The sequence below is a fragment of the Bubalus bubalis genome, chromosome 11 (genome assembly GCF_019923935.1).
Source record: "Bubalus bubalis isolate 160015118507 breed Murrah chromosome 11, NDDB_SH_1, whole genome shotgun sequence".
NCBI classification, from domain to species: domain Eukaryota; kingdom Metazoa; phylum Chordata; class Mammalia; order Artiodactyla; family Bovidae; genus Bubalus; species Bubalus bubalis.
Window position 1 is genome coordinate 44,344,206 of NC_059167.1, and position 27,978 is coordinate 44,372,183.

Here is a 27,978-nt window from a genome sequence, read left to right on the forward strand (position 1 = left end):
CTTTGGGTGGTGGTGGGGAAGGTGGGGAAGGAAAGGAAGAAGCAGGATAAGCTCTGGGAAAGGCATTGATGCCTGCCCAGTCTCACTGACTAAAGGAAATAATGTTAACTTCAGTGAAAATTTTTTTCAGTGTTCCCGTTTCCCATGTTTTGATGCAGGGCCTCCCGGAGTCAGTGGGTTACCAGGACACAACGGATCAGACGGACAGCCTGGTCCTCAGGGCCCAAAAGGCGAAAAAGGAGCCAATGGAAAAAGAGGAAAAATGGGTATTTAGGCACAGTTTTTCTAATTAAATCCCTTGGTTGTTTTGTCTCCATCATTGCATTTTGGATGAGCCAACGCTGATGCAGTGGGGAAAAGTGCTGCATCTCTGAATGCAAGGCCGGTTAAGTGTTGCCTGGAAGCCGCTGTGTCTTGGGGCTATAAGGGCCTCCTTTCTGGTCCAACCCTGATGACGGTGTATGTCCAGGCTGCCTGGGAGAAGCAGTGTTCCTGGGAACTGATGTCCACGCCTCTGCTTGCTCTGACACCAACAGACAGATGGAAGGGGCAAGAGTGTCTGTACTGGTACCCCAAGTTCTTTCAGGGGTCAGTTCCTGCCCTAGCCAGGGTAGCTGGACAGAGAGAATGAGAGGTGAATGTGGTCAAGTTGACACCAGAGAGGTAACACAGCCAAATCAGGTTAGCCCTGGGCATTTTAAGAACCAGGGTTTGTACCCAGCCCCTTGCCCTGCATACCTCCCTGGGCAGCCATACAAGGGAGGCTGCAGGAGGGAAGGGAGGAAGCTGTGAAAAGCTTTTCTCTAAGGACGGGCTGTTGGGAGCATGGCTCAGCCCTCGACCAGCTCAGACTCTAGCCTGGACCATCTGACTAGAAAGCAAGGGCTGTGCTGTCCCCGCCACCCTGCCAAAGCCCCGGGGCTATGAATGCCCTCCCCTGCTCCCTTCCTGGGCCCAGGATGCATTCTCATCCCACCCAGAGATCAGTGTAATTGCAGGGAGTGGGAGGAGGGGGCCAGAGCTGGCAGGGCCGCAGAGAGGAACTGGCTTTGTTCTGGGAGCCATGAGAAGCCACAGAGGGGTTTTGAGGAGGAGAGTGACATGATCAGATCTGCCTTTCTGTGATACCCCCACTGGGGAAGGACAAACTCGAGCAAGCATGGGAGCCAAGACAGGGAGACAGTGAAGAGGCTACTCAGCAGGCAGGCAGAAGGGATGCAGGTGGGATGTGCAAAGGTTGATGAGCTGAGTGATATTTTGGGGGTAACATCAGCAGTACTTGAGGAAGGCAAATATAAGTAGGAAGGGGGAGGGAAGCACCAAGGCTGACTCCAAGGTCTTCCTCCTGCCTGACGGCTCTTCCCTAAGATAGTGAGCCCTGGACCGACTTAGGTCCTAGCATGGGATGTGCTCAGTTTGAAACGCCTTGAAATGTCATGAGGAGGTGTCAGAGGGCTTTGAAGATGCAGGTTTGCAGTCAGAGGAGACCCTGGGGCTCAAGGTCCTTAAGGAGTCACCTGAGGCGATGGGCTTTTGGGCCATGAGCCCAGCCCCTTCGGGAGGGAGCCACCCAAGAGGAGAGCCTGGGCCCATCCAGGAGGAGCAGCAGTATCTAGTGACCAAGTAGAAGGGAGGAGCCAGCAAAGGAAGCCAAGGACAGGCTGAGCAGCAGGAGGAACCCTAGGAGAGGGTGGGGACATTCCTCAGCAGGCATGTATTGAGAGGGTTCCCGGTGCTAGTGCGGAAACAAAATAGATGCAGCCCCTATTGTATAGTGGAACTTTCTGTCTTTGGGGGGTAGGCAGACATAAAGTCAACAATCAGATACATCTGTAATCACGGTGTGAGGTGCAGAAAGGAAAGAACAGTATGTTATAAGCAGGGCAGAGAAAGAGGGTCAAGAGGTAATGTCTGAGGTCAGACCTGAGGGACAAGAGCAAGGCAGACGGTGGCCCAAGTGGAGTGCACACCCCTGCCAAGGCCCTGCTGGGGCAGCTGGGGGAGGGGACGTACAGCCAGGTGAGGTGGGAGGCGGGGGCCAGGCCCTTCCAGAGCCTTCTGCATGGTGGCCTGGGTCTCTCTGCCAGCCACATGCAGGATGTGACCCTCAGGGCCAGGGTCATGGCCATGGAGAAGGAGGGGCCATGATGTCAGCAGAGAGCTCCGGGATCTTTAGTGGTTTGGCAGGCAGGGTTGGGAGAGGGGAGGAGTGGGCATGCCTTCCAGAATGAGGGAACAACAAGTGCTGTTTCCATAAACAGGCTAAAGAGCCTGTGTTCCACAGAGATAGGACTGGGTTAGGCTGTGCACGTCTATGGGGTCGCACAGAGTTGGGCACGACTGAAGCGACTTAGCAGCAGCAGCAGCAGCAGGCTGTGCACTCTAGTGGTGATCTCTTAACAATGGTAATATATTAATAGCTGACATTAACTGTCAGGCACTCTACTAAGTCCGCTCTACATTTACCTCACTGAGTCTTCACAACAGCCCCAGGAGATGGGGATATTTGCGGGCCTTATTTTTCCCAGATGAAGAAGTCTCATCTTTCCATTTTCCAAACAGGCCCGGGCCCTCTGTCAGGGCCTGTGCACCGCTGTGCCCCCGCCCATCCGTGACCTGGAGCAATTGCAGCTGATACCTCCTCCTCCTCTTCAAGATCGCCCCTGACCTCCCTGTCTGGCCCCCGCCTCACCAGCTCAGTTACATCCCCTGCTCTCCTCCGAAGCATAGATCCCTCCCTGAACTCCTCTCCTCGTGTTGCTCGCTGTTGTGCTGATGGTCTGGCCACCTAGGGAGAACGTGAGGTCCATGAGAACCAGGCTCCAGAGCCTGGTGCACCCAGTGAAGGCGGCAATCAAGTCATTGTTGAACTAGTGGACATAACATGCCCAGTGTCCAAAAGCTAATAAGCATAAGAGGCAGGCTTGACTCCAGGCCTTGACTCCTGGACCCCTGCTCTTAAACACGACAGCACAGAACACTTCCAGGCTGGAGGGGGTTGAGTCCAAGAGGCATTACCGGAGGTGCCACAGAGCAGGAGCAGGGGGAAGGAAGCCCGGGCACTGGGAGCTAGTGCTATTAATTGTCTAAGGATGTTGCTGAGCCTCATTCTGAGTCTCACCAGGAGGGTGGGAAGGCGCTAGCCCCTCAGAGAAGCCCTTAGGACACAGGCAGGATGCACAGTTCATCAAGTATCCACGTGTCAGGCAGAAAGAATTATCCCTGCTCTGCAAGCAGAAGGGAGCCAGGAAAGGCATTCTGGGAGCACCTGCCTTGAACTCTGACTGGCTTCAAGGGCCTGGGTCTCCTCACCTGTACACTGAGGAGCAGGGCTTCCAACAACTCTAACATGGCTTCTAGTTTTGAAACAGTCTGCTCCAGTGTTTGTGAAGGAGAGACTGTGCCTTGTGTATCCTGTTGTTTGACACAGCTCTCAGCCAACCCCAGCTAAGGCTCAGGAAAGAACTGAGAGAACAGTAGGACATAGTTTCTGTCCATAAGGGCTTGCAGTCCTGTTGGAAGAGAAGATAGTTTATATACAGCATGAATTCTGTAACTGGTTATTCTGATATGAAGATGCTTTATACTGTACAACAGGGAATGCTGCCAGAAGAAAAATCTGAACTTAATTGTGCAGATAATGGACAAATAGGATCCTGTATAGAGGATGAGTTGTACTGTAGAGCTAAGTGTAAAGGACAAGAGAGACGTGTGTTCCACACCTTGGAAATAAATAGAGGGGAAATGGGGAGGGCACTGCAAGGAGAGAAGGGAAAGGCCCTACTTGGAGGCACTGTTCGGGAGGCTGGCCCTGCCTATGAGAAGGGCCCCAGGTGAGGATGGTGGGGTGGGGAGGGAGCAGGGATTTTAGCTCTGTGTCTGCAGAAGGCAGCCGGGAGCCACTGTGGGCTCTTGAGAAGAAGACCAACCTAATGATACCAGAGTTTAGAGCTCCAGATGAACAGTTGTTTCCAGGATATTGAAATATGAAGCTAACCCTCACTTTCTGATCTTAGGAATACTAAGAACAAGAGTGGAATAGGCCAGAGTCAGAGCTTGAAGTCTTGGTTTGGATCCCAGCTCTTCTGCTTACTAGCTGTGTGCACTTGGGCAAGTTACTTAATCGCCCTGTTTCCTCAACTGGAAAATGAGAATAGTAATAGTGTTTTTAGGAGGATTAAATTTATATATAAAATATATATATCAAGTGCTTAGAATAGGGTCTGACACAGAGCAAGTGCTGCATTCGTTTTAGATATTAGGTGGTGGTGTTGTTTCAAAGGGTGGGGAAGGAAATCTGAGTGGAAATGCCTACATTTATTTGAAACCATCAACTTAGATTTAGAGAGAATTGGACTTAAACGGCGTCAGTTTTGCAAACAGCGTCCTTTCCGAAGTTTGACGTGCTATGCCCCAAAACCAAGCATTTTCTTTCTTTCCATCTGCCTCTCACTTTCTCACTCAAGAGTTAATGCTTTAGTGTTTTCTCTAAAAATTGAGTCCCCACAAAAACAGAAATAAACATCCTCCTCCTTATTCGCCCCAGCCTTGGGTCTGGGTTTTACATAACACCCTCAGCTCCCATCTCCTCTGCCTCAGTGGGTGACAGATGGTGCTGCCAAAAATAAGATGTCCTCCTTCACCCCCTGCAGTGAAGATGGCGTTGACCCCAGTTGATCACACAACCCCAGACTCTAAAGCTGGGAAAATGACTTGTTTTGAGTGGGCACTGCTGACGGGAAAGGAAAACAGCAGAAAGCCACACCCAGCACCCAAGCAAGGCGAACAGAGTTTGGCCTTTCTTCTCCTGCAGAATGTGCTGATTCCAAGCCTGCCAGCAGTCATGGGACAGACACTGCCCTGATCCAGGCCACTCAGTGTTTAACAGTGTGCCTGCCCATAGCCAAGTCAGGGAAGGCAGACAGTGCCACATCTGGCTCCTCTGCCAGCGAACGTGATGAGGTGGTGGTGTACTTCTGCACGCCACGGCCAGGGCACGGCCAAGGTGGTTTCACCAACCAAGAAGAGGGAAGACTTTGTGGAGGTGGCGAAGACTACATAGACAGAACGTCCCCTCCCCTTTCTTGAAGAAAGTGATCATGTGCACACACAGCTGAGCGTCAAAATACACCCGTGAGCAGAAGTGCTTAATATCCTGAGCACTAAACACCAGCCCCTGTGCATTATGACAGCTGTGAGAATGTTCTCCTGTTTCACACCCGGCCTTTTTGAGAAAGGGGGAAAATGCATGAAAGGAGGGAATAAAAGAAGAGGAAATCGAACGGTGATGCCAAAGGCTCTTTGTGACTAGAATAAATGCTTGAAAAAGAAAACCCTCAAGTAACTAGAAGATACCATTTCCCTGAGCACTGCTGAATGTGCGTCACACGACACCTTTCGAAGGTGTCAGTTATCTTCGGGTGCATTGTGCTGGCTGGACTCTATGGCAACGTTCTCATCTTTTGTGTCCTTCAGATAATGTGCCAAATTGCCTATTTAAAAGTCTGACAAAAGAACGTCCGCTCGTGCAGAGGTCCCTGATTAAGGGCTTTTCAGTGAGTGAACCTCTTTCCAGAAAGATGTCCTGATAACTGTGGGCAGAGGTGACCCCCCAGCCACGGGATCTCAGTGTGGTGTGAGAGATGCATTGTGGGACCTGCCTCCACCATGTGACTGACTCCACGGCACAGCCTCCAGTACCTACACTGAGGCGCTTCCCTTGCTCTTCTTCACATGCTCTTCCACCGTGTCCCCAGCAATTCCATTGGCAGAAATTGAGCAAATGTTTCCCTGTTTGTTGCATTTTTTAACAGTGATCAACACTTTCAGGTTCTTTCATACGCTGCTGTCTTCCTTGGGATGGTCTGTGTAGGCTCCCTTGACTCTAATAGAGCTTATCACCCCCTCGGCATAGAGAAAAGGTGCTGGGAGTGCCAGTTGCACATTTTAGGGAATAATGGGCTAGGATGGCAGTGCAGGGTATTCCAGCGCCACCTGTGGTGTGACACGATTTATTAATAATAACCTCCCCATTGCTGCAAGGGCTTGAGAAGAGCCAATCAGGTGGGGTCGAGAGGTGTTCAGGGTTGGATGGGAGGTTAATCTAAATGACCTCTAAGATGCCTTCCTATCTGAAATTCTATGATTCTCTTGGGATGGTTATATAGGAATCCTGTGTAGCTGGTAGGAAGTTGGGGGTGGGGATCAGAATTGATTTTAAATCTGGAGGGAGGACAGTGGCGATGTCATAAAATGACATTTGGAGAATGGGGACTCGCCAAGCTGGTGGGGCACTCAGCCAGAACCTTTAAGAAGGGGCTTGGGATTGGCCGCATAATTAGAAAAAGCAATGAATCCTAAGGCCTCTTGGTTATAGAGGTTGAGAGAAACTGACGTTTTTCACTGAAACTTGCCTCTGGCTCTTCTCTGTTACCCGAAATCTCTGCCCCTTTGAAAAATATCTCTGTTGAGTGATATCTCCAGGAGGCTCTTGTCAAAATGAACAAACAATGCCTGCAATGGGATATCATATTAATTTATCCATATCTGGCAGTACCTTTGCACATAGTAAGTAATCACTTTCCCTCTTAGTATCCCTAGGTGCTCCTAAGTTCTAGCAGCTTTTAAATAAATTTTCTAAAAGACAGTTTTAATGCATCCCTCTCCAATCTGTTTGCCTCTGTTTCTTTTTCTTTGCTTTATTGTACTCTATTTAAAGTGACAAGAATAGGTACCATTGTCTTGTTCCTGATCTTAGGGGGAAAGCATTTAGTCTTTCATTATTAGGGACGTTGTTACTGTTGTTTAGTCACTCAGTCATGTCCGACTTTTTGTGACCCAATGGACTATAGCCCACCAGGCTCCTCTGTCCATGGCAAGAATACTGGAGTGGGTAGCCATGCCCTCCTCCCAGGGATCTTCCCAACCTGGGGATCACACCCGAGTCTCCTACATTGGCAGGAGAATTCTTTCCTATCTGAGTCACCAGGGAAGCTCTGGAGATGATGTTAGTTGTAGGTTCTTTTCATAGATGCCCTTTTTCATATTGAGGACATTTCCTTCTATTCCTAGTGTGATGAGAATTTTTATTCAGAATAGGTGTTGAATTTTATCAAATGTCTTTCCTATATCCATCAAGATGATCATGTAATTTTTTCCTTGCTTAAATTATTAATATGCTACATTACATTGACTAAGTGATTCAGATTTTGAATTCTATCCTGGCAGGCAGTTAAGCTTACTGCTCAGTATTTTTAAGGTTTGTTATGATAGATCCACAGCAGCCTTGACTGTTGAGCTAATTTAGCCTCACTACTAAGACAAGTCTTTCCAAGGACTCTACCTCACAGCCTGCCATTTTCTGAGATCCCTCTGCTTTGACTGGCGGGAATGAGGACCCTTTCCTGTTCAAGTTCTGAGAGCCGTATAGTGAGTGGCTTTCTGTTCGTTCTTTTCCCTGCCTGGTAGACTTTCACCTTATACCGACTATTACTCTGCCAAAGACTTGAGGAAACCCCTCTGAAGTTCACCAGAGCTCTTTCTACACAATGACCTCCTCTCTCATATTCTGTCCCATGAATCCCAGCCACCTTTATCTCCCCAAACTCTACTTTTTTGTCTCCTCACCTCAGCGAAGCTGCTGTGTGGAAGCTGCTACGAGTTGGGGCATCATATGATGCGTGAGATTGGCTTCCTTTCTCCCCGGCATCAGAATGCTGTGCTGCCCATTTTGCAATCTGCAATGAGTCACTGCCTGATCTTGACTACTCCTAGTAGGACTGTGGTTCCTGTAGTGATGTCTCCCTGTGGGCAGAGACAGAAATTTTGTCCATTACCTGTTGTTCACACTATCTCCTTCCTTCATAATGCTTGCCCTAAAGCAGTGTGACCTGTTTTGCTATTTTGCTTAAAAACATTTTGTATCCAAATGTCACAGAAAAGGGCATTGGAGATGGAATCAAGATTTTTGCTGCTCACTTAGCAGCCTCTGTTGTAGGCCTTATTTCCAATTTCTACCAAGTGAGAGTAAGGAAAACTGACCAGCCTACCACCCCAGTATTGTGAGGGATACACCAGATAATGCAGATGACAACATCCACTGTTCAAGGGCCTAACAAAATCCTCCAAGTGCTCAGCCTTCCCTCCTGGGATGGGGAGGGCAGATTTCTGATGAGGCTTCCCCTTCTTTCTGCTCTTACTGTGACTGTCCCTCTTGGGGTTCCTTCTATCTCCAACCTGTTGGCCCAGCAAAATGTCTCTAAAAAAAAATTCAACAGAACTACCTAGAAGTATATTCTTTCATGAATTTGTACCTTGCTGCTGTCCTAAAATGATTATGAAGTGTTATGTATTTGGTTTTGCTTCACCTTAAAAACACAAAGCACAGTATTACAAAGTAGTATACCAGAATTTCCTGCACAACAGGCTCATAAATCTTTTTTTTTTCCCTTCAGGGCCACCTGGAGCCACAGGAACTCCAGGGGAAAAGGGAGACCCTGGTGAGCTGGGCTTGCCTGGAAACGAGGGCCCAGCAGGGCAGAAGGGTGACAAGGGAGACAAAGGGGACGTGTCCAATGATGTGCTCCCCGCAGGTAAGGGGCTGGTGCTGTGGTCTTCTCCTGGGGTGAATGGGCCTGGAAACCATCCTGGTTTCTTGTACTAAGGCTGCCCTGGGTCATCTCTCCTTATCTGCCCTAGATGCCCCTCTGTTTCATAGCATGTTTTACAGTCCTGTGCTTTTGACGAGGAGAAAACCATGTGTAATGTAAGCCCAATGTTGGTAAGACCAAATCTGAGATCTAAGCATAAGCAGTTGAGATGAAGCACTATGCCATAGTTGGATGGATCTAGGAAGAAGGAAACTTCCTTTTCCCAAATATCTGTTAAATCCAGCACAATCCAGAACAAGAGAAGTGGGAAATTTCAAAGGACAACAGACAGAAAGTACAAGCTTCAGAGTTGAGATCAGGCCATGTTCAGACCCTTATCCTAAGATTCTTAACATAGGGTTGAGGCAAACATGGTCCTGATCTTCTTTATCTGGTTTCCAGCCCAGGTTAAAAGCAGATAATTGATGTCTGTGGCACAGCAAGCTTCAGAAAGGCAAAGGCATGGTGGAAAGAGTAAGTGACCGCTGATGGTCATGGAGGAGGAAGAGGCAGAATTTTAAAAGCACTTTACTTTGGGGACCATTTGTACTAGAAAAGCATAACTATCCTATTCATGTGTTCAATAAGCATTTTTGAATATCAGAGAACACCATTTATGAATTAGGGACTTTGCTGTAACAGCTGAAAATGGTAATATGAAAATGAGTAAGACATGATATCTGTCCTCGAGAAGCCGGGACGATGGACGTTCAGGACAGTGACCCTGAATCAATGCCCCATCCAGCTTTCAAAATTTCTTGAGCACCTGCCATTTATCAGGTACTGTGTGAAGATCAAAGCACCCAGGAAAAATCAAATTAGGTTTAGCATGCCTTATTCCAAAAAAAGGAGGTTGTGCACAAAATATGTAAGATTTAAGAGGTGCTTTGACAGGATTCATATATATATATATATATATATATATATATATGTGAATATATTTTGAAACTATAAGATCATGTTATATTCAGTTATATGGGAAATCTACACATCCAGAATGTCACACACCCCTATATTACCAAACCAATGAGGGTGACCACAAAGCATTCAGGAAAGCAGCAGCTCTGAGTGTATTCCAACTCTAGAGACCAGGCCAGAGCTCAGTGTGTCCTCTGGCCAGAGGGCAGAGAAGGAATAGGAGGGCTGGACCACATCTGCCATGATCTCTGCCCTTTCAGCTGGGGGCTTAGAACCACCCTCAGCCTCTGTGACCCCTGCTTGCTTCTTCAGTTCTAAAGCAGCTGAAAAGGCCTATTTGGTGGGGCTGGGAAGAGGCAGCTAAAGAGATCTCAGATCACCAGTCAGCCCAGGAAAGGAGTGTAGAACCAAAGGACTGAATATCCCAGACTAGCGGCATCTTTATGCAAATTGCAGAACCAAAGGCCCCTGCAAAGGGCTGTACCCACACGGCCACCTGAAGTTAGAAGTGTGTAGTGACTCCACCTGCTGATGTGTAGGGAAACCAACCATCAGAGCACTCACCCTGGTGACCTCAGTGGGCAGGGCAGGGAGTATGAGAATCTGGAAATGAAGACCCAGTCTCAGAGGGATACACTGCCTGCCCAAGGTCACAGAGCTGGACAGCCGCCCCCGATCTCTTCCACAACATGGAGCAGAGTTTCTCATGCCTGGAAGCATCCTTGGAGGTTTTAAAAACTACAGATGACCAGCTTCTCCATCATTTTGATGAAGTGATCTGGGATGGGGTCCAGGCATTATAATTGTATTTGAGCTCCTTGGGTGATTCTAATAAACAGTCAGGGTTGAGATCTCCCAACATCAGCCAACAAAAAGAGAATGAGCTAAGGAGTGAGACAACCCTGAGTGTTCGGGTGGGGGGCAGCTCTGCTCCAGCTGTGACCTGGGGCAAAGCCCTGAACTTCCCTGAGACCTTGGTCACCCGAGACGCTGCTGGTACTGCCTCACAGAGTACTTGGGAGGGACGAAGGGGAGATTTCTAAATTTCCCAGCACAGTTCCTGGCACCTAGTTGAAACTCATCACCTTCTGTGGGAGCTCCCTTGACCCTGTGTGAGTGAGTGCTGGAGGACCACTGTCCAGGATTCAGCCAGCCTCCCTGGAGCAGCTCCATCTCCTTTTCCCTTGTGTGGAACCCATCTCTGCTTACAGCTCTCTAATCAACTCCCACCCCTGCTTCTCTCTCTCTTTCTCCAGGTGCCAAAGGTGACCAAGGCCCACCTGGCCCACCTGGCCCACCTGGGCCCCAAGGCCCTCCGGGTCCTCCGGGTCCCCCTGGAAGCAGAAGATCCAAAGGCCCTCGGCAGCCAAACATGTTCAACGGCCAGTGCCCAGGTCACACACCCCTGCCCTAGGGAGACACCTCTTCAGTTAACAATCCCAAGCTCTCAGGCTTCACCCAGACTTTGTGACCAGATAGATCCAACCAGTCCATTCTGAAGGAGATCAGCCCTGGGATTTCTTTGGAAGGAATGATGCTAAAGCTGAAACTCCAGTACTTTGGCCACCTCATGCGAAGAGTTGACTCATTGGAAAAGACTCTGATGCTGGGAGGGATTGGGGGCAAGAGGAGAAGGGGACGACAGAGGATGAGATGGCTGGATGGCATCACTGACTCGATGGACGTGAGTTTGAGTGAACTCTGGGAGTTGGTGATGGACAGGGAGGCCTGGTGTGCTGCGATTCATGGGGTTGCAAAGAGTCGGACATGACGGAGCGACTGATCTGATCTGATCTGATCTGATTGCTCCTCCCCCTCTCCACTGACCTGGGAGGCCCGAACAGCCTGCCCAGGGTAAGGACTGGTGGCAGGTTTAGAATTGGGCCTCCTGCCTCCTGCCCTCATCCCTTTTCCTTCACTTGAGCTAGTCGCTCAATCGTGTCCAACTCTTTGCGACCCCATGGACTGTACCCTGCCAGGCTCCACCATGGAATTCTCCAGGCAAGATTACTGGATGGGGTAGCTATTCCCTTCTCCAGGGGATCTTCCCGACCCAGGGATCAAACTCAGGTCTCCTATTTGGCAGGTGGATTCTCTATAAAGGCTGAACCATCACCAGACTATTCATCTTTCTTGCCAGATCCACCGTCTCTGGAGCATGGAGGGCCTGACTGATGTTGGACGGATGGAGACGATGGGGAAATTCATATCGTCTAACTCCCCATAGATACCCCAGTACTGCCATCACCACCTCTAAGCTTTGCTAACAATGCTAGCGACATTGTAGACATAGGGCTAAGTGCTCAGTTCATTTAATTCTACACTGGCCCTAAGATATAGGAGTTGTATTCTGACCAGTTCACAGATACAAAGCTGAAACCCCAGGGAGCTATGTAGTCTGTCCATGGTCACTCAGTTAGTAAGCAACAGCTGGGATTCAAACCCCAGTGTGCCTGCCTGCAAAGCCCCTGCTTGGAGCATTTTCCTTTCGGAGACAGAAATCCACATGTTGAGAATAAGCCAACAAAGGGCAGTTCATTTCAGTCGCTCAGTCGTGTCTGACTTTGTGACCCCATGGACTGCAGCGTGCTAGGCCTCCCTGTCCATCCCAGCTCCTGGAGTTTACTCAAACTCATGTCCATTGAGTCGGTAATGCCATCCAACCATCTCATCCTCTGTCATCCCCTTCTCCTCCTGCCTTCAATCTTTCCCAGCATCAGGGTCTTTTCAAATGAGTCAGCTCTTCGCATCAGGTGGCCAAAGTATTGGAGTTTCAGCTTCAACATCAGTCCTTACAATGAGTATTCAGGACTGATTTCCTTTAGGATAAACTGGTTGGATCTCCTTGCAGTCCAAGGGACTCTCAAGAGTCTTCTCCAACACCACAGTTCAAAAGCATCAATTCTTTGGCGCTCAGCTTTCTTTATGGTCCAAGTCTCACATCCGTACATGACTACTGGAAAAACAATGGCCTAGATGGACCTTTCTTGGCAAAGTAATGCAAGGGCGCCTGATCTCTGGCAGGCCTGGATGGCTTGTTCTTCGGCCAGTTGTGACAGGGGTGGCCATGAGGTTGAGAGCTAAGAAGAAATCAAGGGCCATGTGAATGAAAAGTCCTTCTCAGATGCTGCTATAACTTCTCCACACAGAGATGTTCAGGGACTTATTCCCCTAACTTGGGCCATGAGGAGGCACAACTGGATGCCCGGCTTCCTGGCAAGCAGAGAAGAGGGTCCTGACTGGGGTTTCTTTCTTGCTTGCTGTGGATTTCTCCACCACTTTCCTAAACACTCTTTCATTCTGTCTGGTACACTGTTCCTTCTGGAAGATGTTTGGGTTGGTGGGGGGGCACACACTCAGTTTCAGAGTGGGTGAATCTGAGCTTTCAGAGATATCACCATCATGCCCAGTAAATGGAGCCTGATTATGACCCTGCCCAGCAGTGAGCAGGCTGTTAATTCAACACCACCCTTTCCCTTAGCATCAGCCCTTTGTTCAGCCTCCCTGGGGGTGCAGGCTGAGCGGAACTATCCCCTGAGAGGAGAGGAAGTCTGGCCCTGCTTCTGTGGAATTCGGACTTGCCAGAGGCTCTGTCAGCAGTGAGAGGGGTGCTGGAGAGGTGCCCTCCCAGCCTAGCCTGTCTGCTAAGAGGCTGGTTGGCAGAGGCTGGGCTTCAGGGTTGTGAAAACTGCTTTAAAAGAGAGGCCGTTTCCTTCTGCTCTGCCTCCCAGGAGTGAGTCCTGGCTGCCAGGCATCCAGCGTCTGAGCTTGGCCCTCTCTCCTGCTCCTCCTATCCCTTTCCTTTAACCCCGTCCCACCCCCTCAGCTTCAGAAGCTGGTGGGTAGGTCCTGCACGAGTTAATGAGACCCCCTTCTTCAGATTAAGAATGGGAGGGTCTCTCTGTCCCTCTCTGTGCGAAGCCCAGGCCCCTAAGTGGAAACTCAGGGGGGAACTCGAGAGGCAGGATTGTGTGTGGGGAGTCTAACAGCCCTGAGACCGCTCTCATCCATGGCAGAAGGGCTTCAGAGAGACAGGGCTCATCCAGCTAAAGGAATGTTTGAGAAGAGCCTCCCTATTTTACTGATAAAGACACCTCTCTAGTTTATTCTGTGTGTTTCCCTAGTGACAGTGGAGGTGCTCCTCTCTATCTAGCAGCCACAAGGTGATCGGAAACCCTCAGAATTTGCCTAGGGAAGTGGGGTCCTGGCCTTTCCCAGAAAGCCTGATTTGCTGAGACCTGCGGCCAGCCGGTCTGTGGCCTCTCATCTCCACACTGGCCACACTACCCCCGCCTTCTGTCCCGCTTCTGCCACCTGAGCCACCTCTTCACCAAAGGTCTGAGTTCAGCCCATTTGCTAAGGAAGATGAATCTATGCTTAGTCATAGCCTCAAACCAACTATGAATCAGGTGCCCCTCAAGGGCCTGGGTCTCACAGGTCTTCCAGCAGAAAAAAAAACAGATGGAAAATGGGGAGGGGAAAGGGGCCCCGACCTCTCTGGTCTGGGCTGTCTCTAGGCTTCTTCTTCCTCTGCTCCCTGGCAGTTCAGGAAGACCGGGTGAAATGGGCCACCCCATCATGAGGCTGCTCCCTCATCCCGATCAACTTCCCTGAGGGTGAAAATCCCTCCAGAAAATACAAACTGTGGTAGATTCCCACCTGCCCAGAGTGGCCAGGAACGTGTCAGTAAGTCTTCCCCCCTCCCCCAGGTTGTTGAGGATAGGATAGCTGACTCAGGTGACATTTTTCTATTACTGACATCCTCTCAGGATTGTACAGTCTTAGCAACTATGATCATGAAATGCTTGTTGGGAACTCACCAGGCAGAGGAAAAATAATTGGAAGCATATGAGTTGGTGCTTAAAAGCAAGCAAGCAAAAACTAAGGATGCTTATGGAACTTGAATCTGGAATAAGGTGGCGGAAAGCACCAGTTATAAACTTATATACATCTCACCGTGCCAACTGCATTTGCTCTGATTATCTTTGTTGTTTTAGGTGAGACATGTGCTGTACCAAATGATGACACCTTGGTTGGAAAAACTGATGAGAAAGCCAGTGAACACCATTCCCCACAAGCAGGTACAGAAGCAAAGCATCCTGTTTATTTTTTAAATTATTTGTGCATGGGTCTGCATTGCTGTGTACAGGCTTTCTGCAGAAGCGGGGGCTACTCTCTAGTTGCGATGAAAGGACTTCTCGTTGTGGTGCCTTCTCTCGTTGTGGAGCACAGGCTCTAGGTGCACTGGCTTCAGTAGTTGTGTTGCACAGGCTCAATGGTTGTGGTTCGAGGGCTGCAGAGTGTGGGCTCAGTAGTTGTGGTACACGGGCTTAGTTGCTCTGCAGCATGTGGCATCTTCCCAGACCAGGGGTCGAACCTGTGTTCCCTGCATTGGCAGGCAGGTTATTACCCACTGGACCATCAGGGAAGTCCCAAAGCATCCTGTTTTAAAACTCAGAAATCAGATACCTTAAAGTCATATGAACTAAAAAAATAAAATAAGCACAATGTGAGAGTTGTGAGTCATGTTTCTTTTGTTGCAAAATGAGGACTATAGCCCGGGAGAAAGCGTTTCAGGTAGCTCTGAGAAACTGCTCCAGAGCAGTAGGGGGAAAGGTCAGTATATATGTGATTTTGGTGAAGGAGGAGTACATGCAATCTAGCACATGTTTTTTGCAGAAGGTTTCTGCAAGTCACATGGAGCAGTCATCACCATGAAGGATTTGGGTGCTTTTCTAGATACTTAGAAAGTGAAAGTGTTAGTCTCTCAGTCATGTCTGACTCTTTGTGCCCCATGGACTGTAGCCAGCCGGGCTTCTCTGTCCATGGAATTCTCAGGCAGGAATACTGCAGTGGATTACCATTTCCTTCTCCAGGGGATCTCCCTACCCAGGGATCGAACCCAGGTCTCCCACATGGCAGGCAGATTCTTTACTGTCTGGCCACCATATGAAGAGATACATGACTTCAGTTCAGTTCAGTTCAGTTGCTCAGTTGTGTCCTACTCTTTGTGACCCCGTGGACTGCACCATGCCAGGCTTCCCTGTCCATCACCAACTCCCAGAGTTTACTCAAACCCATATCCATTGAGCCATCACCACACAGGTGATGCCATCCAACTACCTCATCCTCTGTCGTCCCCTTCTCCTCTTGCCTTCAGTCTTTCCCAGCATCAGGGTCTTTTCCACTGAGTTAGTTCTTCATATTAGGTGGCTAAAGAATTGGAGCTTCAGCTTCAGCATCAGTCCTTCCAATGAATATTCAGGAGATCATATTTCAATGATCTCCTTTAGGATGGACTGGTTGGATCTCCTTACAGTCCAAGGGACTCTTCTCCAACATCACAGTTCAAAAGCATCAATTTTTCAGCCTGGGCTCATAAAATCAGCTCCTGAAAATATCTAACTATCTGAAGACTTGTTCTACCAGTCCCCCACTCCCACCTCCACTGAGGACAGAGTGCCTCATTTCTGCTCTCCACCCTTAGCTCCTTTCAGGGGATGTGGAAAGTCAGCAGCTGCATCAGCACATGATTTAATCCTTGTAGAGGTAGGGGGCAAGTGCCAATGGCAACTGCCAATTTGTAGGTGACAATCATAATTGGGAGGTGAGTAACTTTCTCTTCTTTTGATAGAATCCATGATCACATCCATTGGAAGTCCAATACAAGTGTTGAAAGTTAAAGAGACGTTTGGGACTTGGATAAGAGAGTCTGCTAACAAGAGTGATGAACGCATCTGGGTGACTGAACATTTCTCAGGTGCTTTTACTTGGCGGATGATCCATATCTCTGCTGTAATTTTATATTTCCTTTGTTGCCTCCCTTCAGGCTTATCCTGTTTCTGTGTCTGAAATCCTTGCTCATTGGTATAACAGAATTGCTTTTTTTTTTATTTTAGAAAGCCCAAATGAGTGGGCAGAATGCTGCTCTCAGTTGAGCACACTGGGGACAAACCTCACAGTTCAGATAAGAGGGACGTGACCAGGGTGCCTCCACTGCAGCTTTTTGGCAAAGTGTCCAGGAGGAAACAAATAGCATCCTGACTGATAAACCCTTTACAAACCCTGAAACCATAATGAAGAAGAAATGTCAGGGACAATTTTTATTTATTTATTTATTTTTGCACAGGCTATCTTTCTTTAAGGAGAATCCTTTTGGCCACTTTTCTCAGATACCACAGTATCTGAGAGCCCAGGGGAGTGGGTGAGGTACCATCTCGAAGGTCTACTGCATCACACTGTCCCAAACAGGTGTGGTCAGGCATGCAGTGGCCCCATGCCAGAAGAGGCCTGGCCATGCCGACTAGTCAGAGCAATAGCTCAGACATGCTACTTTGGTTTCATCCAGGCTCACTCATCAGCTGGCAGTAACTGTCCAGATGACCAGCTGAAAGGGAATCTGTGACTCTAAAGGGAAGAGCAAGGCCACAGAGGCAGCATGGCCCCCTTGGAGTGGTGGGAGGCGACCACACAGGTGCTCTTCACAATGCAGGCCTGTGGCAGAAAAGTTGATGAAATTGTAGGGGAGGGCATGATACCATTTTCCTGGGAGGAGCAAAGGCAACTCTGGTTACTGTGTTCAAAAGATGGTTCAGGAATCCACGGAAGAGAATCGGCCTTAGGGTTTGGGAGCCTGGGATCTTGAAACTGGACAGGGACCCTTGCGGGACGTCTGACTCTCACCTTCTGTCCTTTTAGCCCTCCTCCCCCGACTCACCTCCAAGCTGTGACTGCCTTTCCCTGGTTTCCCTCCTACAGGCATCAGGGTGAAAGAGTTCGAAGACCAGCCCTCACTGCTGAATGGCAGTTACACGCTCATCCACCTCCCGTACTATTTCCATGGCTGTGGGCACACTGTTCACAACAACTCTCTCTACTACCACAAGGGAGGCTCCAACACCATAGTGAGGTGAGTCCTTCAGGGCCCCGCTGTCCCTCCTCACCCATCCCAGCTGGCACCTACTGTGCGTGGCGCTTCAGTCATACTTCAGCTACTTAAGGGAAGGGACTGTGGTTCTACCCTCTATGTTCCCGGGGCCTGGCGCACAGCCAGAGGTCAGTCAGGGTTTGCTGACTGAATGAACCACAGGCCACAAGGAGTGAGCCCCCATTGCATTTATTGCTGGTCTGGAACCAAGTGTAAGTTGAGGGCCAGAGAGAAGGAGGCCGGGAGTGACGGTGGCGGGGCGGGGGGGGGGGGGGGGGTGCGGGGGACGGTGGTGGAAGCTTTCTCATCCTTTGGGAAAGAAAGAGCAGAGTCCAGGCCTCCCTCTGGCAGGAAGGTGTCACACCCCCAAATCGGTTTTGTTCTGAAAACTGTTGGGTGTGAAGAATTTCATGTCACAGCTGAGATCTCTGAGGACTAGAGACTGCAAGGCCTTCAGGTGGTTCTGTCATCCTGACAGAGCCCTCACCAAGCCGCCTCCACACGCCCTCCATTTTCCCATGGGCAGGAGAGGTGGCCACCCAGGTAGTCGGGGCCCAGGACAGCAGCTCAGGCTTCCTGGCTCAGCACAAGAATTGCTAAAGGTTGTCTGCATGGCTCAAGAAGAAATCAAGTGCTGGGCTTTAGAGGCAGACATCATCTTGGGCAAATCAAGGGAGCAGTGAACCCTCCCACCTACTTATTTGTGACCTCAGAGGAGAGACACCACTTCCGGTGACTTCCGTGCCCTCACTACAAATGGAAAGATGGATGAGAACCTCTGCAGCCCTCCAACTGTACTCCCATTGGAAATGACAATTCCAGTGTTATGAAAGCCATGGTCTTCATCATTCCAAACAAGAGACCTGTATCTTGAGGGAAGACTGGATTTCTTCATGGGCATGGGCTTGCTAGTACATCATGTGGTCAAACCAGCCACATCAGACACACATGTCAGCCGTGGCTGGAGGCACCCCCTCCTGTGCCTCTGCACCACCTCCCATCCTGGGTTCCCTCAGCACCTCAGCACCTCCTGGCTACCTCATCTAGACAGAATCTTGCGCGAAAAGAAAAGATAACTGACCCACCACCCATTCAGAAGCCCTCTCTCCCCACACACACTGCTTTCTGTGACATTTGTTCTCATTCAGTCCCTGCACGTGCATGTGTGCTAAGTTGCTTCATTTGTGTCCGACTCTTTGCGACCCCATGGGCTGTAGCCCACCAGCCTCCTCTGTCCATGGGATTCTCTAGGCAAGAATACTGGAGTGGATCGCTATTCTCTCCTCCAGGGGATCTTCCCAACCCAGCAATCCAACACACATCTCTTTTGTCTCCTGCATTGGCAGCGGGTTCTTTACCACCAGGAAGCCTTGTGGCTGCCATATATATAGAGCCACCCAGGTGGCACAGTGGTAAAGAATCCACCTGCCAAACAGGTTCAATCAAAGCTGGTTTGATCCCTGGGTCAGGAAGATCCCCTGTAGAAGGGAATGGCTACCCACTCCAGTATTCTTGCCTGGGAGATCCCTTGGACAGAGGAGCCTGGCGGGCTACAGTCCATGGGGTCGCAAAAGAGTCACACATGACTGAGCAACTGAGAGCAGTTACATGGGGTATTCTGGGGTGAATGAGGCCCAGAGGAGGATTGGCCACCCTAAGAAAGAGTGGCTTCTAATGACACTAAGCTTGTGTGAGGTTAGAACAACTATACTGGGGCCCTGCTCCAGTGCCTGGCTACAGTCTGGGAGGAGAATCGGAGGCAGACTGGAATTAGACCCTGTTTTTGCTGGAAGAGATGAACCTCATCAAGAAAAGCAACTGTCAGTGCCAGTACCAGACACGGACAGTCCTGAATCCCTGGCATTCAGAGGAAGGGGAGCCCTGAAAACAGAGATGGGCATGAAAGACCTTCTCAAGCCCTCACTCTTGTCTAGTTTCTTTTCAAATTTACTTCAGGATTTCTTAACTGGCTTCAAGCTTGCTGTACTCCGGTGCATGCCCGCAGCTTTGCACCTGTCACAGTTCTTCTGCTGCTCAATGGCGCCTTCTAGTGCTTTTCTTTTCGTTTAGCCTTGAGTCCCTGAATTTTCATTCCTGAAGCTGAATCAAAATCCACTTTTGCTCTGATGTAGATTTGGAGTCTGCCAAATCAAACAGCCTCCAGGAGCTGAGGGGCATGGGGTTTCACGCCATCACTTCATTGATCTACTTGCTTACCAAAGAAAGAAAAGTGACTTTACAGCCATGACTTTGCTACTTCACCTCTCAGCTGCTGACTTCCTTCATTGAGCCTGCTGTGAAACTTTTGTCTTAAAACTCCAGCGTGGAGTAGAGGAATCACCCCCAAACTTGGAGGTCAAAAGCCTGAGTTTAAACTGCTTATCTGTATTCCTGAGCTGGTCACATCTCCTTTTCTCATTAGTAAAATGAAATGACAGACTAGATTATCTTTTAAGGCCCCTTGCAGCTTTGAGAGGAGAAGGCAATGGCACCCCGCTCCAGTACTCTTGCCTGGAATATCCCATGGATGGAGGAGCCTAGAAGGCTGCAGTCCATGAGGTTGCTGAGGGTCGGACATGACTGAGCGACTTCACTTTGACTTTTCACTTTCATGCATTGGAGAAGGAAATGGCAACCCACTCCAGTGCTCTTGCCTGGAGAATTCCAGGGACAGGGCATCCTGGTTGGCTGCCGTCTATGGGGTCACACAGAGTTGGACACGACTGAAGTGACTCAGCAGCAGCAGCAGCTTTGAGAGGGCATATCAGGAGGTCAGCAGACACCTGAGGATTCAGGAAGTGAAGGACTTTTACTGGGGTCACATGGTTAGTAGGTGGACACTGAGATGTAGTCACCAGCCTCTGCATCCTCACTGCTCACAGTGTTGCAGATGTAATAGCAGAATGAGCACAACCTGGAACTTACTAGAAACGCAGAATCCCAGGCCCCACCCTAGGTTAACAGAGGAGCCTAAAAACCACCTTTGTCCATAAAAATGGTGTCTCATATCTACTTTTTTTTTTTTTACACATTTCAGGTTTGAATTTGGCAAAGAAACATCCCAAACTCTGAAGCTTGAAAATGCCTTGTATTTTGATCGAAAATACCTCTTTGCGAATTCCAAGACGTACTTCAATATAGCTGTAGATGAAAAGGGCCTTTGGATTATCTATGCTTCCAGCGCGGACGGCTCAAGCATCCTTGTCGCACAGCTGGAGGAGAGGACCTTCTCCGTGGTGCAGCACATCAACACTACGTACCCCAAGTCCAAGGCCGGCAACGCCTTCATTGCCCGAGGGATCCTCTATGTCACTGACACCAAAGATATGAGGATAACGTTTGCCTTTGATCTGTTAGGAGGGAAACAGATCAATGCAAACTTTGCTCTAAGAACTTCCCAGTCTGTTCTTGCCATGTTATCGTACAATATGAGAGACCAGCATTTGTATTCTTGGGAAGATGGCCATTTAATGCTTTATCCTGTGCAGTTTCTGTCAGCTGCATTACACCAGTGATAGGAAGCATTCTATTCCCCTCAGTAAATTTCAGCTCTTTTCTGGCACCATGTGTGTCCCGATAGGAAACTTGTTTTTAAGGGCGGTCAGTTAATTAGCTGTCATAATCTCATGACACGGGTGCTTACATGGTGTTTCCCCTTTAATTCGGATTCTGTAGGGGGAAATAACAGACTGGAACTCAAAAATGGCTGGCATTTGGTAATTCCTTCACAAACTAGCTGGGCAAGTTACCTCTCCCTCTTTAGGTCTTGTTTTCCCCACTGGTAATATGAAAGGGCTGGCTAAGATGATTGACAAGATTTCCTTACCTGTAGGGAATTCTGTGATTCCTAGCTGTTGCTGCTCTCGCAACTTTTATGTATTTGGTTTTGGATTTTATTTTTGGCTTTTAGCCATGGCTGAGCAGATTTACCTCTGAGCTGATCAGCCTGGTGGCCTGAGCAATGAATTCCTTAGTGCCGACTTATGTTTATTGTCTTGGAAGCTGCACTGACCCTTTAAGGCTGTTGAGGTACCTTATTACCCCTAACTTATTACCTTTCTCTGCTTCTTCACCTGCCACCAGAGCGTCAAAGTGGGCATCATCCTTAGCTCCTGATTACCATGCCAAAATTAGCCAAAGCCAGGAATAGCTGCCTGCACTGAAGCAGAAACAGGCTTCCTGGGTTCCTGTCAATTTCTGACCATTCCGATCTGCAGCTCGGCTCGTAAACATTGAATCTGCAGGTCTTGCAGGGTCTTTCTGCTCTAGATCTGGATCTGCTCTCAGAGTAAATACTGTGCAAGTGGACATTAATCCAGTGAGAACCTTGAGAGGCACTTTGCAGTTTTCAGAAGAAAGGTGCCATTCGTGGTTATTATCTAGAACAGGGATGGGCAAACTGTGACCCTTGGGCCAAAGACAGCCCATTGTCTGTTTCTGTAAAGTTTTATTCAACACAGTCAGAGGCATTTGCATATTATCACAGTCACAGGCGTATTATAGGCTGTGACTACTTTTGCTGTATACTGGCAGTGTTGAATCACTCTAAGAAAGTTGACTAACAGCTCCCCAAACCTAAAACGTTTATTTTCTGGCCCTTTACAGCAATAGTTTGCCAACCCCTGATCTAGAAAAATAAAGTGAGCTTGATTCTTAGAAGGGCTTATTCACCTGAGCCTGTTTGTTATTTTTTTTTTGTTTCAGACTAAAAAGTGGTCATTTATATGCTTTGAGTTTATAGTATAGCACAAGGGTGTGAACAGCATAAAATTTAGTGTCCCCCCCCCAAAAAAAAAGCAGTTAATGAACTGTTCTTACCCTAATGTAGTTTTTCTTTTTAATGTATGTTATCTGGCTTTTTTCTCCTTGTGACTTTTTAAAAATTTTTAATTGGTGGATAATTACTTTATAACTACCCAAAGGGTGGAATGTGATCTGGTCCCTTTGGATGCCAGGAGAAAATCCAGTTTAACTTGCTCCAAGTTCAGTTCAGTCGCTCAGTCGTGTTCAACTCTTTGCAACACCATGGGCTGCAGCATCCAGCCTTCCCTGTCCATCACCAACTCCCAGAGCTCACTCAAACTCAGGTCCATCGAGTCGGTGATGCCATGCAACCATCTCATCCTCTGTCGTCCCCTTCTCCTCCTGCCTTCAATCTTTCCCAGCATCAGGGTCTTTTCTAAGGAGTCACTTCACATCAGGTGGCCAAAGAATTGTAGCTTCAGCTTAAGCATTAGTTCTTCCAATGAATATTCAGGACTGATTTCCTTTAGGATGGATTGGTTGGACCTCCTTGCAGTCCAAGGGACTCTCAAGAGTCTTCTCTAACACCACAGTTCAAAAGCATCAATTCTTTGGTGCTCAGCTTTCATTATGGTCCAACTCTCACATCCATACATGACTGCTGGAAAAACCATAGCTTTGACTAGATGGACCTTTGTTGGCAAAGTAATGTCTCTGCTTTTTAATATGCTGTCTAGGTTGGTCATAGATTTTCTTCCAAGGAGCAAGCATCTTTTAATTTCATGGCTGCAGTCACCATCTGCAGTGATTTTGGAGCCCAAAAAAATAAAGTCTCTCACTGTTTGCATTGCTTCCCCATCTATTTGCCATGAAGTGATGGGACCAGATGCCATGATCTTAATTTTTTGAATGTTGAGTTTTAAGTCAGCTTTTTCACTCTCCTCTTTCACTTTCATCAAGAGGCTCTTTAGTTCCTCTTCACTTTCTGCCATAAGGGTGGTGTCATCTGCATATCTGAGGTTATTGATATTTCTCCTGGCAATCTTGATTCCAGCTTGTGCTTCATCCAGCCCAGCATTTCGCATGATGTGCTCTGCATATAAGTTAAATAAGCAGGGTGACAATATACAGCCTTGATGTACCCCTTTCCCAGTTTGGAACCAGTCTGTTGTTCCATGTCCAGTTCTAACTGTTGCTTCTTGACCTGCATACAGATTTCTCAAGAGGCAGGTCAGGTGGTCTGGTATTCCCATCTCTTTCAGAATTTTTCACAGTTTGTTGTGATCCACACAGTCAAAGGCTTTGGCATAGTCAATAAAGCAGAAATAGATGTTTTTCTGGAACTTTCGTGCTTTTTCTATGGTACAACAGATTTTGGCAATTTGATCTCTAGTTCCTCTGCCTTTTCTAAATCCAGCTTGAACATCTGGAAGTTCACAGTTCATGTACTGTTGAAGCCTGGCTTGAAGAATTTTGAGCATTACCTTGCTAAAGAGTGAGACAAGTGCAATTGTGCAGTAGTTTGAACATTCTTTGGTGCTGCCTTTCTTTGGGATCGGAATGAGAACTGACCTTTTCATTGGAATGAAAACAGGCCTCAGCAGTCCTGTAGCCACTGCTGAGTTTTCCAAATTTGCTGGCATATTGAATGCAGCACTTTAACATCATCATCTTTTAGGATTTGAAATAGCTCAACTGGAATTCCATCACCTCCACTAGCTTTGTTCGTAGTGATGCTTCCTAAGGCCCACTTGACTTCATACTACAGGATGTCTGCCTCTAGGTGAGTGATCACACCATCGTGGTTATCTGGGTCATTAAAATCTTTTCATATAGTTCTTCTGTGTACTTGCTCCTAAATGCCCTTAAATACACATATTTTCTGCCAACTCGATTCTTCAAACATCCTTCAGCCCAGCACTGAGGTCCAGGCAGGGCCACCGAGAGTAGAGAGGAGTCCTGGGGTCCTACAGCCAGGAAGGACACCTAGGGAAATACTTATGTAAAGATTTTTCAGCACTTTGCCCTCACTGAGTACATGCATGTGTTAGGGGGGAGCTTCTGAAACGTTTTCACTGGAGCCTCATCGATTCTCAGTGGCCCTGAGTCCTGGTTTTATACCATATTAGTGGAAGCATTTTAAAACTCAGGGAATGTGCAGATTGAAATATTTGAGTCTCCACACCCCCTGAATAAACCTAGGCAGCTATGAGGGAATTTGTTGTTGCTGTGTTCTCAAAATAATGGGTATTTGAAACTTTTCCCCCCACTTTTTAATTAGATTGGTTGTATCATGTCATCACAGCTTTTTTTTAAAATGTCTTCTTCAGATTCATGTTTTATAACAAAGTAAAATAGAGTTTCGTGTTCAAGATCAATGTGTTTACTATGTGCTGCTCTTCTTTTAAAGTATTTAAAAATATATGTTGGCTGTTTCTGGACACAGGGGACCTGAATATGTATATAATTTCATAGTGATGATTATAAAAGTAATATATACAATACTAACTGTAAATATAGTAACAACCAAAAGAGGTTAGTTATTGAATTAGCCCATATTTCTTTTAGAAAAAGTTTTAGAAACCCCAGTCTTGGTATTTGATTTATCTTGGCACCCTTAACTGTTGGTAAGGAATCATATACTCACTGCTAGAGACGTATAGATTGGGATTTCTTGCTCTCCTTTTTTTTTCACTATGGCGGAGTAATATAAAGACAACTGAGTTTGACCAACAAACAAAAATTAGTGAGTAATTTCACAATAGGGTTGAAAATTTTGTCTTTACAGAGTGAAAAGAATTCAGATTTTACTCATTCTTTCTTGCAAACAGTGCTTGATTTTAAAAAAAGGTTTGCGCTCACTGCTAAAATAGAGTGTACCAGCTAATGTTTTCAAATCAAGATATCATTTTAGCAGTTTACATTGATGCTTATAAGCAAAGTTACTTTAAAGCACTTTTCAAACATTTGCACTTCTGATGTCAGAATCAAACCAGATAATTCCCTAATTCTTCTTTAATCTAAAGCAGATAACTTCCCACCAGAGAGTAAATAGAACCATCCCTCTCAACCTCAGATGTTGGGTGGACCCCATTTCAAAGCATTTTCTTGCAAACTGATATTGTGTCCTTAGCCCAGGTGTTATGGCAAAGAAAGAGTCCTGGGAGGAAAGTTTTAAAATGAGGAGTTCTGATCTTAGGTACCTCCACAGTCTGTTACCTTCCAAGGTTGCAAGATAAAAAGTCAAACAAGACACTAAAATTCTTAAAGAACCAGGTGTCTTTTTCTAACTGCACTGGCTACATTTTGACTGTGACTAGCTGATCACAGAGCATCTAAAGGAGAAGTTCACGACTGAGCTTCTCAGTTTTCATGCAGCTGCTATGACCTGGTGAACCACATCATTAAAAGCCGTAATTTCCCATCTGTAACCACAGATTCTAAGCTATTCTGAACAATGAATGGATCATGGTGAATGTATCTTTTTTGGTTGTAATTTATTTAACTTTAATTAGTCAATAAAAATAATCATTGCTGAACATAATCACATGTTGAAACAAGTGTACTGTTATTATTATCTCATGTTAATTTATACATAATGTTTAGAAGAAAAGATAACCAAAAACCAGTATTGTGGTAGAATTATATTCATATTTGTTGCTCCTCTATTCAAACTCTCATAGTTTGCTGGCTCCTTCTGAGTACTGAAAAAAGTCATTAATATGGATTGTTTTCTCTATCAGAAAACATGAAAAATGTGCAGCTAGTTACTAAAACTAGATACTTAAACAGACGTAAGTGCAATGAAGATTTGTTAGTTTATTGGCTTAGTTTAGGCAACTAAAAAGGACATGATGTTACAGGCTAAACATAGAAGGAATTTTTAAAATTGGATTTGTGTGAATTTGGGCAAGTCTCAATCTCTCAGAAGTTCTGTGTCATCTGTAAAATGTGGATAGTACTACTTACCTCCTTTGGTTTTTCCATGTGAAATGAAAAGTGCTCTAAAAATTATATGATTCTTGATAAATCATAAGTGGTACTTTTCTATTTCAAACCTACAGGGAACCAGAGTGACCCTGTTATTCTTTCAGCCTTATTCAGGGGCTGCCAACCTGAGTGAGAGGTAAACAGCATCAACAGTGTCCCTCTGCTGATCTGTATGACTAGGGAGTTAACACTTCATGCCACCAAAAAAATGGTCCCTTAGTCATCCGGCAAATTTACAGAAAAACTGCCCTCAAATCATGAAAAAAAATTCAAGGACCCGCTGTTTTGACCTAGAGAACTTCTTTATAACCTTCCCCAGAAGAGTCTCTGTTCCTGACAGGACCAGGCATGCACTGCTGATGACTTTTGTCATTAAAATAATACAAAGCAAAAAAGATATAAAAGTCCTCAGAGAAAATAGCCTTTCCTCTTTACTTGGACCATTCAGACTTTGCATGGGATGCTAACATATCCAGTTTTATAGCTGTTCACTGTAAGATTTAAAATACGAAAGAAATTAACCTGTCTCCCTACTTTCCCCTCCAATCTGTCATGATCAGCCTCAAAAATTGAGCTACTTGAACAGTGGTTGTTAAACTACTTTCTAAAAATCTAAAAAAATTAATTCTAAAATTGCTAAAGTCGTGTGTCTAGCAACCTGGCTTGGTTAGTGTTCCTAATTCATTTGCCAAGAAGCCACACACACAATCACAGGGTTACAAAAGGTCAACACTAGATAGAACCTTCACATAAAAACCATTCCAAGCTTCTCATTTTAAAGCCTAGAAAAGTGAACCCAGAGAAGTTTCACCTAACATCACAGCCTAAGTGTCGGTGAAGATAAGACATTGTTTCCTAACTTTATGATCATGGTTTCCACCTTACTCAGACATATCCAAGAGAAGGGTCTGGTCTTTGGAAAAAGACAGTAATTAACTTTGAAAATTTTTTTTCAAAAGGTGTTCCTTTTTAAAAATCTGTATCTAGAGGAATTTGCCAATTTAAGCCTAGTTAGGCATAGAACACTCCCCAACAAAGAATTCCTCAACAGTCATCACCTTCCAAGAGGTAGATAAGTAAGCTGGCACAGCACTGCCTGTTACTCTAAAAATTGCCCCACCACTGGACAACCCTTCCTGCCCCAATTTTTTCGAGACATCAATGTAACTGCTGCCTGGTGCTTACCATCTGTGTGTCATGGTCTCTTCTAGGCAATGGAACACGTTATTTCATTATTTCACTTGAGCATTATTTCACTCGAGCATCATAGATGTTCCAATGGAAAAGTCCTTGTTGCTGTTTTTCAGTTGCTAAGTCGTGTCTGACTCTTTGCAACCCCATGTCCTTCACAATGTCCCAGAGTTTGATCAAGCTCATGTCCGTTGATATCCTTCTTAAATATCATTTACTCTCTCTGGTTAATGTTTTAGTCCTCTGTCCAAGCATAGTAAACACTGTGAGGTACCCACTACATGGATTCCACGTCAGGAAAGACTTTCTGCCCCCGGTGCTAGGAGTGCTGTCAGCACGTAGCCTTCAGCTGTCAGACCCTTCAGGATTTGCCCTGTCTGCAGAGATTTGCTTCACCCAGGAAGCACCTCCTCATCCAGTGATGGATCAGAGTGAGTATAAAGGCTTGGACAATTCAGCCCAACCTGAAACTGCTATAAAGGGCCATTCTAGTACCAGAGATCCCCATGGCTCAGCCAGACCTGTCACTGGGTCTGCATCACAGACTTTTCTTTCTGCTAT

General features: G+C 47.0%; 1 protein-coding gene across 2 annotated transcripts in view; it reads left to right on the forward strand.

Annotated features, from left to right (window-relative positions):
• GLDN (gliomedin) overlaps positions 1-22,596 on the forward strand; it is a 59,325-nt gene extending 36,729 nt beyond the window's left edge. For both annotated transcript variants that reach the window (XM_044925009.1, XM_025295584.2), the window contains exons 4-10: positions 159-266; positions 8,454-8,591; positions 10,823-10,960; positions 14,564-14,647; positions 16,201-16,326; positions 17,325-17,475; positions 20,531-22,596. In XM_044925009.1, coding sequence (XP_044780944.1) covers positions 159-266; positions 8,454-8,591; positions 10,823-10,960; positions 14,564-14,647; positions 16,201-16,326; positions 17,325-17,475; positions 20,531-21,008 — 1,223 coding nt within the window. In that variant the 3' untranslated portion in view covers positions 21,009-22,596. The remainder of the gene's footprint in view (positions 1-158; positions 267-8,453; positions 8,592-10,822; positions 10,961-14,563; positions 14,648-16,200; positions 16,327-17,324; positions 17,476-20,530) is intronic.
• The last annotated feature ends 5,382 nt before the right edge of the window (positions 22,597-27,978 follow it).